The 13097-nt window shown below is 42.8% G+C and overlaps 1 protein-coding gene across 2 annotated transcripts in view; it reads right to left on the minus strand.

Moving 5' to 3' along the window:
• Window positions 1–13097, minus strand: part of FMN1 (formin 1) — a 422489-nt gene that overhangs the window by 376867 nt on the left and 32525 nt on the right. For both annotated transcript variants that reach the window (XM_047863846.1, XM_047863849.1), the window contains exon 3: window positions 8829–10814. In XM_047863846.1, the coding sequence (XP_047719802.1) occupies window positions 8829–10683 (1855 nt within the window). In that variant the 5' untranslated portion in view covers window positions 10684–10814. The remainder of the gene's footprint in view (window positions 1–8828; window positions 10815–13097) is intronic.

The following is a 13097-nucleotide window of genomic DNA, read 5'->3' on the forward strand; positions in this document are numbered from 1 at the left end:
CTCTGGTTTCCATTTCAAATTGAATCACTTGACTATCCTTCAGTAACTGGCTTTGAGAGTAAAGTAAGTCTCATTTTAATATTTTAAAAAGGTCTGTTCCAGTAAAATCAATCATGTTGTAAAGTTATTCCAATTAAGAGGTTTTTTGTTCACAAAAACACTTGGCTTTGTGAAGTGTTTCACAAATTTAATTTCATTTAATTTCATTCCCATCCTCTGGGTATGTTCTGATTCCTAAATCTATGCAGAGATTAATAGTTTTAATGTTGCTTTAAAAATAAAGCATCGTCTACCAAAATACTATGATAGTAATCACCTAATATGGTATGAAACCATTTCCATTCTGTTTAGCATAAGACAAATGGGACAAATTTGCCCCTGTTACCAGTTTGCAAATCATGTTTTCTCATCATTCACCAACTCTAACTCACTCTTCCTTTTTCTTTCAACAAAAACATTCATTGAATCCATGCCATGTGTCAGTTATTGAACCTGATTCCAGGTAAATAATGATGAATGTGACACCTTTCCTGTCCTTGAGGAGGCCTTTTTGTTGTTGTTGTTGTTCCCTGTCATGCTGTGCATGCTCCAACAGCATCTGGAGTAGGGACCCTTCATCTACAAGTTTGTTACACTCTTTTGTGTAGAGCCTGCCTTTAACATCTTAAGGTAATTTTAATAAACTTTCCCTTTCAATTTTCACAGTGTTTTTTTCTTATAGTTCCATCTCTCCCTACAACCCAGGCATGAGTCCAGGGGGCTGGGTCAGCAGAGAATCTACAGGACTTACGTTATGCTATTTTTGGTGTTGCCCCACCCCCTGAGGCGGGTATCTTGCTCATGTGCCTCAAATCTTGCTTTCCTTAGGATGAGCCCTGCCCTGTAACCGTCCTCTGAGCACTCAAGCTAAAGCCTCTTGACAGCTCTAACCATCTAATTACCCAGGCATGCCTAGACCTATGTCTGAATCCTAGAGAGACTATGCTCATGCTCAAGCTGTACATGTTATTTACTCTCTCCACAATTCCTCTGGGCTAACTTGGAAAACAACAGCTTTAATCAACCACAGGATTATTTTTGGGTTCTCCCTCCAAGTGCAAAATTCAACCTCAAAACTTTAACTTGGATTTAAAACAAACCAGCAAAAAACATGTATCATAACATTTTAGGGAACATACATGAAACTCAGATGATCCAACTTACTGCCTCATCGTGGATAAAACTACGTCTGTCACGTGAGTCACGAAAATCTGAACCTCAACGTCAAAAGCCCCCACTCACTTGCTTAGTGTGAAATCCAGTCTTTCCTCAGGCTCTTCCTCATCAGCTATGCCCTCCACTGGTCTCACAAGGTCTCCGTGCTCAAGGGCCTGGCCGCTCCTGCCACCCTCTGCTCTGTGGCTCTGTCACTCTCTGCCCTTGGGTTTCTAATAACCTCTTCCAGACTATTGAAGCTGGCTCAGCAGGAAAGTTCCTGCCTCTCTTGAACAGCTCCTCCACACTCACTGCAAGACTGCTGGGCTTCTCATGACAAAGTTACTCCTCCCCTTCATGCCAGAGCCCCTTCCCCCTGGTGTATGGGGGCATTTGTAGGAAGAGGAGGAAACGTCTATGCACACAGTTTGGGCCCAGACTTATTCTCTCGTGATGCTTCTTCTCCTTCCACTGTCTGTTGTTCTTCTCTATTGCTCAATATCTTTTAAGGACCCCACAGTCCCTCTATATCCGATACATGTGTGAATCCCAATTCTAACCTACTTTCCAGTTCTTTCCTGTAAGGCTCTGGAGCATATAGAAAGCATCTGGGTCCACATACTGGAACAATCCATGACTGTGGGAAAAGCTTGAAGAGCCTCCTGTTAAGAGCGAAGAAACTCCAGAACATGCCACAGCAGGAGGCTGAGCTACCAGGGCACACAGAGAAACTCTAGGAGGATGGTATGGCCCAATATCACAGCCCAGAGGCCACAAAAATTTACTAAGTAATATGGTTGCATCAGTATTTAAGAACTATCTAATGGGAGTCACTGTCCTTGTAAGTGATCAGAAAGAAGATAAAGTAAAAGAGGCAGTAGGAATCATTTACCTGATGGAGCTACCAAGAGGAAGAAAGTAGGCGCAGGAGGTGTCAACTGTTTTCAGAAAGCAATCTCTCCCAGAAGAGTCCATGAGGAATAAAACAAAACAGGCACCTTTGAAATTCAGTACTTTGCTTTATCAATTTGATAAAATGCCTTTGATACAATTACCACCTTAACAGCTTGTTGTTGGGGCGCCTGGGTGGCGCAGTCGGTTAAGCGTCCGACTTCAGCCAGGTCATGATCTCGCGGTCCGTGAGTTCGAGCCCCGCGTCAGGCTCTGGGCTGATGGCTCAGAGCCTGGAGCCTGTTTCCGATTCTGTGTCTCCCTCTCTCTCTGCCCCGCCCCCGTTCATGCTCTGTCTCTCTCTGTCCCAAAAATAAATAAACGTTGAAAAAAAAATTAAAAAAAAAAAAGCTTGTTGTTGTTTTTTTTAATGTCCTAACCAATAATGCTATGAAGCTGCATGATTGAATTATGTGACAAAAAAAAAAAAGTATCTATTCTAAAAAATGGTTTTCTCTTTTAGATTTTTCATGGCTCTTACTTCTAATCACAGAACTAATTCTGTCATTTCTATGTGTCTTTAGAATTACATTAGATGGATATGTGTGGCCGGGGACTACAGACTGCCACCCTGGCCTTACATCTTGTGCTCCAAATCCAAGAATAGAAAAGAAACAAGTGAAAAACAATTCAGTAGAAGGTGCTATCCTCAAAACACAATTGGATATTAATCTGGGAAAAACTCACATACATAGAGCTGGCTCAGGATTTTAAAACCTTAAATCTTAGTCCTGGTCCTGGCTTTTGAAACATCCTGTCTTTTGAAAAACAGGATTTGAATGAGAGAAACACCCATCATTTATTTTACATGGAAATTCACTTCAAAATACAAATTGTTCATTGGTAGAAAATCTACTTCATATTTCATATGCTAATGAGCTATTCTTAATTTGCAATAATTAACACAGATATTTTTAAATTCTTTTTGTGCTTTTCACAAAAAGCAACCAAACACAATGTGATATCAATCATTGTTAAGTATGAGAGCTTCGTTTTTAAAAACCAGATAAGTTTTTCTAAATCCATGGACTGAAACCTGTATCACAAGATCTTCTAATTCTTTTAACTTCCTCTATTTTTGAATTTTTCACAATAAAACAGTCAACCTACTTAAATTTAGAGGTATGAAGGTCATATGACAAAGAAATGAAAGGTGCAATTATCATTTATTACCAAGATAACCGCTGCTTTGTACCAAAACATCCACCATACAGCCTTCATTACCTTGTTGCTCATTTAAAATACCATTCTGTCTTCCTGCATTTCTTGGTCTTCACCTATCTGCATCATCTTGTCTTCCTTTTGCCCCTCCAGATCCACTCTCCACCATTCTCTGCCTGCTCCTAGCCCTGGAAGGCTGACCTTGCAGACCACATCCATCGGCTCCCTTACACTCTGCCTTCTGGCTGATTCAGTTAGAGGTGTCCATGCAGAAGATCAAAGGAGAGAATGGCCAGGATATTCATTCCCACAACTTCCTCTCTGTAAGGTGCCTCTACCAGAGGCCACTGCTGCTGCCATGTGATCCCCTCTGTGAAGCTCCCCTCTCTGGGTTCCAGTGACCACTGCTTCCCTTGCTCGCAACCTCAGGCCGGGGGTATCTATTCCCTATCAGGACCTTTTCTAGCAGGAGCCTTTATAAAGTTCCTTCTTCTCTTGGTTTCTGGATAATGCTCCATCCTGTCCTAATCCTCCCTGCCTGACTAGTCTTTTGTGGGCACTGCTTTCCCAGCTCACTAGCAAACTGTATTTCCCTGAGCAAAGTAATCTCAGCGCTGAGCTTCTCGCCCTATTAAAGGATATGGGGAAAATACGGGAAAGGGTACTTTAGTTATAATCCTACTACACACATATGTAATCATGCTAGGTGCATTTGTTCTCTCTTTAAAAAGTAGTTAAAATTTTTTTAGTATTTATTTTTGAGAGAAAGAGAGAGAGAGCATGAGCAGGGGAGGGGCAGAGAGAGGGAAGGGCAGAGAGAGAAAGAGGGGCAGAGAGGGGCTTCAGAGGATCTGAAGCCAGCTCTGTGATTACAGCAGAGAGCCCAATGCAGGGCTCGAACTCATGAACCGTGAGATGATCTGAGCCACAGCCAGATGCTTAACCGACTGAGCCACCTCTTTAGAAGGTAGTTAAATCACTCTGTAAAAGGAGTAGGTATATGATGAAATAGGGAAAGGGGATTAAGAGGCACAAACTTAAAGTTATAAAATATGTAAGTCATGAAGATAAAAAGTACAGCATAAGGAATATAGTCAATAATATTATAATAATGTTGTATGGCAGCAGACGGTAACTGTGCTTACACTGGTATTGCGTAATGTCTAGAATTTCTAATCACTATGTTGTACACCTGAAACTAATATAACATATATGTCCACCATACTTCAATAAATAAAAGACAACCATTTTAAAAGTATTTCAATCACCCTTTAAAAGCCATAAAAGTGATACATCTACTGTAACCAGTGATGTAATGTAAAAATATATAAAGAAAAGTTACATGGGGCGCCTGGGTGGTTCAGTCGGTTAAGTGCCTGACTTCAGCTCAGGTCATGATCTCATGGTTCGTGGGTTAAAGCCCCACATTGGGCTCTGTGCTGATAGCTGAGAGCCTGGAGCCTGCTTCAGATTCTGTGTATCCCTCTCTCTCTGGCCCTCCCTGGCTCGTGCTCTGTGTTTCTCTGTCTCTCAAAAATAAATAAACGTAAAAAAACAAAAAAATTAAGAGAAAAGAAAAGAATTTATTCTCTTCCCCAATGCTTCTGGATCCTTCCCCTTTACCTCATTCCCCACCTTCACCATGCTTTTCCCCCAGACAAAGAATGTGAGCAGCCTGGTCAATCTTTTTCTACACCCGTCTCCATGATATTCAAGCTCATACCAAACATGTATTCACTCATATGTGGAGAGGGGTGATACTTGCCTTTACAAAAACTGCAAGCACACTACACATTACCTTGCAACTTGCTAGATAGATACAGATCTAGTTCAACACTTTGAACAGCCTCATAATACTATACAGTAGAAATGTACTACAATTTATTTACCCATTTCTCTACTGATGGAATTCAAATTTTTTCAGCTATTTTTGCCACCACAAACAATGCTACGGTAAACACCCTTATGCATCTATGTTTACTAGTGCATCTATTTATGTAAACCAAATTCCAAAATGTAGGGTTGCTAGGTCAAAGTTACCTATAGTTTCAAACTCCACCCCCTTACTTTCTTAAAAGTATATAGCAATGTGTTTCTTGTTTAATTCTTATATTTGTTTTATACGGATATGATATGATACATGTAATTTCTGAATCTTATTTGCTCTCTTACCATGAATTACAGATAACTTTCTGTGCACTATATGCTTTCTGCAGTGATCTTAAATGGTTGCATGTGCCCATTAATATTATGAAGTGTCTTTACGTTTTTACTGGAACTGTATCAAACCTTAGTATTATTGTGGAAGAATTTCTATCCACTCCTTGTAAAAAACACTTACAGAGACAGAAGTTTTGAAAGTAGCATCAGATATTAAAACAACTATTCCAAGTGTTCTTCTCAACTCCTAATCAGTTGACATGAACTATGTCTTTTGATGGGCCCCAGAATCGATCAAGTGACTCACAATTTCAAGCAGAACTACGCCTGGGGCATCTGCTTCTACCACCGCTTCAGTGACTTCAATCAGGGGACAAAGATCATGAGGTTGCCAAGGAGCACACAGAAACCCGGGGCGTTTTCCTAAGTGTGGTGAGCCAAATTCCATGTGATTCTTCTGGCATTAAAAAGGGTCTATTTCAGATCAAAGGTAGAAAGAAAGCCATCAAAACAGAAATGAATCCCAGCTTCAAGGATACCACTGTGTAGGTTAGCACCACTAGAGTCCCTCTAGGTTTGAGAAAATACCCCATTCCACAAAGGCTTGGGAACATTCGGCAGCAGTTTCCATCCCAAAATAAAATACTATAAAACCAATCCCAAAGGGAGAGTGGGGAGAAGGCAATGTGTCTGTTGAGGGGAGGGCATAAGAAGACAAATGTGGCCACCGTTCATTGTTAGTATATTCTCTATTTGATCATATCACCACCAGACAAGAAATCCCTGTGTATAGCCCTTGGAATGAAGAATTAAGAAATCTGGAAAGCAAATAGGAGGTGGACCAGTAGCCTCTGTGGTGCCTTCATGCTATTTCCTCTGTGGATGGTAATACTGGCTTTAACTCTTAGTCCTGTGAGAAGGAGAAGCAGATTTCACTCTTTTCTGAGAATTACTACATGCCCATAACACTAAAGAGTCCTCCAACTGGAAACAGATCTGATTACTTTTGCCAGACTTAATCTCTTACTTGAGCAGTTAATGAGAGCTTTCAATAATCTTAATCACATCACTTCAATAAAATACCTAGATGTGATTTCCACAGGAAATAAATGTCCACAGACCATAAACTCAACCTGGTTAATAGCTAACATGGGAGACAGGTGGGAGTTCGACTCAGATAAAGGGCCACGGTGCAGTGATAGTAAATGAATTACGTCCCCTTGCCCCCTCCACCCACCATCAGAGCTGCTGGGGACTGTCTGAGGCCTCCACTGGGAAAGAGTGACAGGGGAAATAAAATGAAAGGCAGCTGGAAGCAGGAAAATTCTCCCGTATATGGACCCACGGGCAGCCGAAAGTCACTGAAGGACCCAGAATATGAAGAGAACTCATGACCCCAAAAAAGGGGAATTCGAGGGAGAAGGTCACAGGACCATAGGATATAAATCAAAGACCCACTATCTGAAGAACCCCCTCCCAGGGATGGCAACAAGAGACAATATTTGGAGGCCTCAGAGGAAGGTCCCAGCAGAAGGGAAGTCACCCATACCGGAAGAAACAGTCTCTCCCACTCCTATCCTCCTTCTTTCCAATTCTTTCTTTTATAAGGTTAAAAGAACATTGTAATGATTCTAAGGACTGGCTCCTAAAGTGCTATGGAAGGCTGGGGCCAAAGTAAAGGATATGGTTCTGAGCAATTGTATAGAGAGGCCAAGGGAAAGTGTGACCACCCACTGAACTTACCCCTCAGTGGGTTTATGGTCAGTCACCATAGAAACCGTGTGCCTGCCTTGACACAGATACAACAGAGCTGTTATAATATTTTTCATACAGAAAATCGGCAACAAAATAAAAAGATAATTCTTAATCAGGAAAAAAAAGATTTACTGAAGCTCAACGTTAAATATGCCCAGTTTCTGGATGAGGGACGCACACAATCCTAGAATTTGGTGTGATTTCTTGAAAAGAACCTTTAGAGTCGAAGCAGCTATTCCACACCCAAGCCTCCAGAAGTCACTCATCTAATAACTGCACAGACTTCCCTTTCCAAGAATTTCAAAGGCTCCAGCATCCGTACAGAGAGAGAATTCTCATCACTAGGGTTCTATGATACATGATATAAAATCTGTAATTCTATATGGCTTTCCTGGTGAAGCATATTAGTTATGTCACAAAAGCAACAAGTCTTCTCAAAATAAGATCAATATATCACAGACACAAGATCAAATGCATTTACCCCATGTTCATAAAGAATCACGCCTGGATCGATGACTTAGAGAAATTTTTAAAATGTCTAGAGTCAGACAAACAGAAAGCTGTTGAAATTCCTCTTTCCCAGATGGACATTTTTATCTCAAAAATTGTGCATGAGGTTTTCTCTAACCTCGAAGAGACCATATATCGTATTACGACCCATTCCCCGGACAAAGCAATGACCACATGCTGTGGGAGGACCCCCCCTCGAAAAGACTCCGTCACCTGCACAGCGGCATTTGAAACCCTGAGCCCCTGGCCACGTTGGCCTGGACAAATAAATGTAAGGAATACTGGAGAGGCGCTTTTTAAACCCTGTCTTTTTCGGTCTTACTGAATCTGCTTTATAGAACCCTTAAAATTATTTTCATGTAAAATTTTAAATCACATTAAACACATAAGCCAGATTAGCTCTTTAGGACCCACAAGTAAAAAATAACAGTAAAATAGGCCATAAGTAAAATAGAATACACATTACTTCATACCCATTTGGGAAACGAAGAGTTAAAGGAAACAAAGAAAGAAAATCAGAACCAAGTTTCTTCAACAAGAGAGACTGAATTCATCCCTCTTCTAGTACAAAAAGAAAGTCTTTGTCATAAAGTAATGATGCTTATAAAACTGATTATGAAAAAACAAAAACGAAAAACCTGTAACAACAGACACGTCGCGCTTTCCCCCTTCTGCTTAGGGAATCCCAACAAACCCGAGCTACTCCAGCAGCATGAACAGCAGAATTTAGGTCAAGGGGCCAATTACCCAGCAGAGGCATCAAAGGCAGAGACAAGTCGCTACTTCTTTCTGCTAGTCCCTGTTTCCTTTGAGAGTCCTGAGGTAAGCAACCATGGAGGCAGCTTTAGAATATGCCAAAATAAAGTATTTTTTTTAAATGTTTACAAAATATTGCTCCTAGGAGCCACTTAGACCCCTGACCCTGTAAGTCAGCATCATCTACACCGTCTCCACACTCTCCTAGGTCACTCCCGCTTCTCTTGCCTCAACGTGAACTCACAGACCTGGTTAAGTAGCCAGGCTCTAAAGAGCATGAGCAGATTACAGTTTGTGACCCGCCCAAGAACAGATGCAAAGTATCTCACACGGGGACTTACCTGGAGGTGACTGGTACTGGGGCCGAGCTGTGGTCTTTCCGGGCCCCAAGCCCTTTTCCAAAGGTTCCCCAGACGCCAAGCGAGGTTGGCCTGCTCCAAGGGAGGTCGAGCTGGCTCCTTTGGTCTCCGTGACCTTTGCAGAGGTTGGTGGCTCCAAGGTGTCAGCAGAGGAGGACCCAGAGAAAGTACTGCTCTTTCTGCCAGGAGAGTCATCGGGAGCCGCTTCCCTCTCACCAGGCAGCGGAGGGAGCTGGAGGACCCTGTGATGCTGCCGAGGGCTGGGAAGCCTTGGAGAAGGAGGCGAGGGAACAGGTGACATCCGTGTGTATGCACAGGACTGAGAGGATGAATTATTCAGCGGCATGCTGAGGGCTGCCAGGGCTGGGGGGGACGGTCTCTTCTCATCGCCTCCGGGTTGTGACCAGTCAGGGCCTACACTGGGGGGCGGATCCAGAAACAAGGTTTTGTGACCCTTCAGAGGCATCCCAGCTTTCCTCTTGCTTCTGGTTTCTGGGAGGGTGTGGGTGGCTGGCGTGCTGAGGGGGAAGCCCAGCCTTTTCCCCTCGGTGGCTTCATCTACCTTCTCACTCTCTATCACCTTCAGCAGGACCTTGTTCACAGCGCCTTCGGCGCTGGCTGGGATACGTTCCCTGTCCGATGCCTGCAATGACCTGTCTCCGTGCTGCTCCGTGCCCGGCCACCTGCAACCCTGAGTCCCGGCCTCGGCTCCAGGGAGGGTGAACAAGTCCGCTCTGGGTATAAACTCAGCTTGGGCTGCTGGGCAAATGGCAACGCTTTCCTCACTCTCAAGATGTGTTTTAACTACTCTTTGCACCTGAGTGGACAGGTCCTGGACTTTGGCCACCACTTTGGAAATAGGCTTCTTCCCGCATGTATGCTCACCAGACTTCTCCCTCCGGCCCTTTTCTGCCTCTGGATGTTGCTCAGGGTCCTCACGACGTTCAGACAAATCTGTTTGCTGGTGCGCCAGCCTGCGTGGGCCCCTCTTTGGCACTCTAGCACCACTATCATCTCCTGGCTCTGTGGAGCTGCAGTCAGGGGGCAGCCCTCCTCTTCCAAACCCAGTGCCCTCAGAAGTCTTCCTGAAGCTCCCACTGGCATCCAGTGCACCGGGGATCTCTGGGGGACAGCTCCCTCTCCACTGTACGGAAGACGTGAACGCCCCACTTGGGAGCAAGTTGCCTTTCTCCTCTAGAAGCCAAAGATTATGCCTTGTTCGAGAAATAGGAAGGGAGTTACTGGAATAGATTTGGTCCTTCCCCATCTGAGGAGCCGATTCCTGGCCCCCACGCCCTTTTCTTCTTGTCCTCTTCTGTGGAAGCACCTGAAAGCTTCCTCTCCTTCCACCAAACCTCCGGGGCTTTTTGTTCCCATGGGCGCTCCTCTTATTGAGACAGCCCACGGGGGGCTCACCCGGCCAGTCACCAACACTCTGGAAACAGTCGTCCTCGGGGGCCAGGCTCACGGACAGCTCCGGTAGTTTCCCCTCCTGGCTCCCCATCATAATCCCCAGGATGTGGTCTGAGCTCAGCAGATTGGCCAGAAGTCTCTCCCTCTCTGCTGTGAGTTTGTACAGCTCAGTTAAAATGTCTTTTGTGGGAGTTTGCTTGAAAAATATGTCGCCTGGATGTTCATTCGGCTGCAGGCTGAGGCTGATGACGTCTGACCCCTCCCTGACTTGGTAGCAGTTATGAAACCCTTTATTGGATCTGTCTAGAGTTACAGTGCCCTTGTATGAAAATCCTCTGACTTCCCCCCTTGGAAGATAGAAGCTGATGTAGCAGACTTCAGTAATGGGCTTACGCAATTGGAGGGTGCAGTGAGTGCCTTCCATTATGCCTACCTAATTATTCATGCCTTGGAGATGCTGGTCTGTGGTCAGGCTTCCCAGGCTCCGGTGGTAGGGCATGTGATGGTGGCTAGGCAGGGAAAGCAGCTGACAATCATCTCCAGCAACAAGACTGCCTGGTAGAAGAACAGGGGAAGAAAGCAGCTTGTGTAACAGACTGCATAAATCACAAGCCAACATCAATCAAAGCATAGTCATGACCTACCCTTCCTCTCTGGCTGGCCTCAACCAACGCAACTCACACCAGCCAGAAAGCTGACTGCAACCTCTTCCCCACTCCCATCCCACCCTGGACCAGAGTTTTTCTACAGCCGAGGGTTGGGAGAGCGCTCTAATTTCAGCCCTAAGACAAAAGTTCCTTTTCCCCACAAGGGAAATCACAATATACCCTAGAGCAGGTCTGTCAACTTCTCTAGGCTTCAGTTTGTGTTTTTCTATTAAACACAACTAATAGACCTCCCAGAAATCCCACAGAAAAGGGACTTTGAGATCCTTAGAAAACATAGACATTTTAAGAACTTGTGTCTGCAATATTTGCAAAAATGAGTCAAGCTTTTTTATCTCCAAAAAGTACTTGTTAACATTTGAGATTAATTATCTATTTCACTTAAAGCAGTATAAGGGAAAGGTATTAGGCCACAAATTTGGAGTCTTTCCTGAATACAACTCACATATCTTTGCCAAAACAGTTAAAAGTGAAAATTTTTAAGTTTGAAATTTAATTAATTCAGGGGTCTTAATCAAGACTGTTTGTCATTTTTCCAACTTCTTGCCCATTTAAGGCCAAATGGAAGGACAGAGAAAAAGCAAATATCTATATGCTACTGCTGGCCTTGTATGGACTTTCCATGTCTTTACCAAAAAAAGGAGCTGAAAAGTCACATAAGCAGTGAAGATGGCTGTTCTCTCCTGAGATCTGAGGAATACCAGGAATGTCTTTGTGGCTAACGTCCTCCTCTCCCCCCAGACCAAGAAATATGGAGCTTAGAATTCTGTATTACAACACTTCACGTTGTAATACAACAAAACAAGCATTTCCTAGTCTTCAAGACTTCCGTGGCTAAACGACATTCCCCCTGGGAAAGGGTAACACAGTAACCACTTATTCATCATTGATATCCTTTGGGAATTATTTTCCTCAGATACTTTATAACTAGTTCTAAATAAGAAAAAAACTACATAAAAGTACATTTTGAATGGCAGAAGAGAGAAAGGAGAAAAGAGTTTTGTAACAGAACCTCCTTGAGGAAGACAGATAAAAAGTGATAAAAATGAAGGTTAAAAAAAATGCACACATCTGGTCAACCCACAAGTGCCAGGAGGACTGAGAGTACTCAGAGAAAGGGAAAGTGGAACACCATTTCAAAGTGCTAAAAGAAAAGATGTGTTAAGCCAGAATTTTATATACAGCTAAAATAGTCCTCAAAAATGATAGTGAAATAAAGACATTCTCAGACGAAGATAGAGTTAGTTGCCAGCAGACCTGCTCTAAAAGAATTGCTAAAGGAAGCTTTTCAGAGAGAATGAAAAAAGTAAGAAACTTGTAACATCAAGAAAGAAGAAAAGGCAACAGAAATAGTAATATCTGTGTAAATATAGTATGATTCCTCTCTTGAGTTCTTTAAACAATGTTTAACAGTTGAAAACAAAAAATATTACATTTTCAGTGGGGTTGCAATATACGTACATATAATACACGAGACAGCTACAACATTAAGGAGATGCGGTAAAGTATAATGGTAATTTAATTCTGACTACACTGTGAAGAGTTAGGCATGCATATTTAGTCCCTAGAGCAACCACTAAAAGAGATATAATGAAAAATACAATTGATATATTCAAATGGAATAACAAAAAAACATTCAAATAACTCAAAAGAAAACAAGAAAGGGGAAACAAAAGACAGGAACCAAAAAAGAGGCAACAAACATAAGTAAATAATAAAATGGTAAACCTAAATTTAAACATATCAACAATTGACATTAAATGTCAATGGTCTACACACACCATTAAAAAAAAAAAAGATTGTCAGGGTGCCTGGGTAAACCTAAATCTAAACGTATCAACAATTAACATTAAATGTAAATGGTCTACACACACCACTAAAAAACAAAAGATTGTCAGGGTGCCTGGGTGGCTCAGTCAGTTGAGTGTCTGACTCTCAGTTTCGGCTCAGGTCATGATCTCATGGTTTCGTGAGTTCAAGCCCCACATCAGGCTCTGTGCTGACAGTGCGGAGCCTGCTTGGGATTCTCTCTCTCTCCCCCTCTATCTCTGCCCTTCCCCCACTATGCTGTCTCTGTCTCAAAATAAATAAACTTTAAAGAACTTAATAAAAAATAAATTAAAAAACAAAGATTGTCATAACCTGTATGGTATACACTTAAGGTCACTGGCTT

The sequence above is a fragment of the Prionailurus viverrinus genome, chromosome B3 (assembly GCF_022837055.1).
Source record: "Prionailurus viverrinus isolate Anna chromosome B3, UM_Priviv_1.0, whole genome shotgun sequence".
Classification (NCBI taxonomy): Eukaryota; Metazoa; Chordata; class Mammalia; order Carnivora; family Felidae; genus Prionailurus; species Prionailurus viverrinus.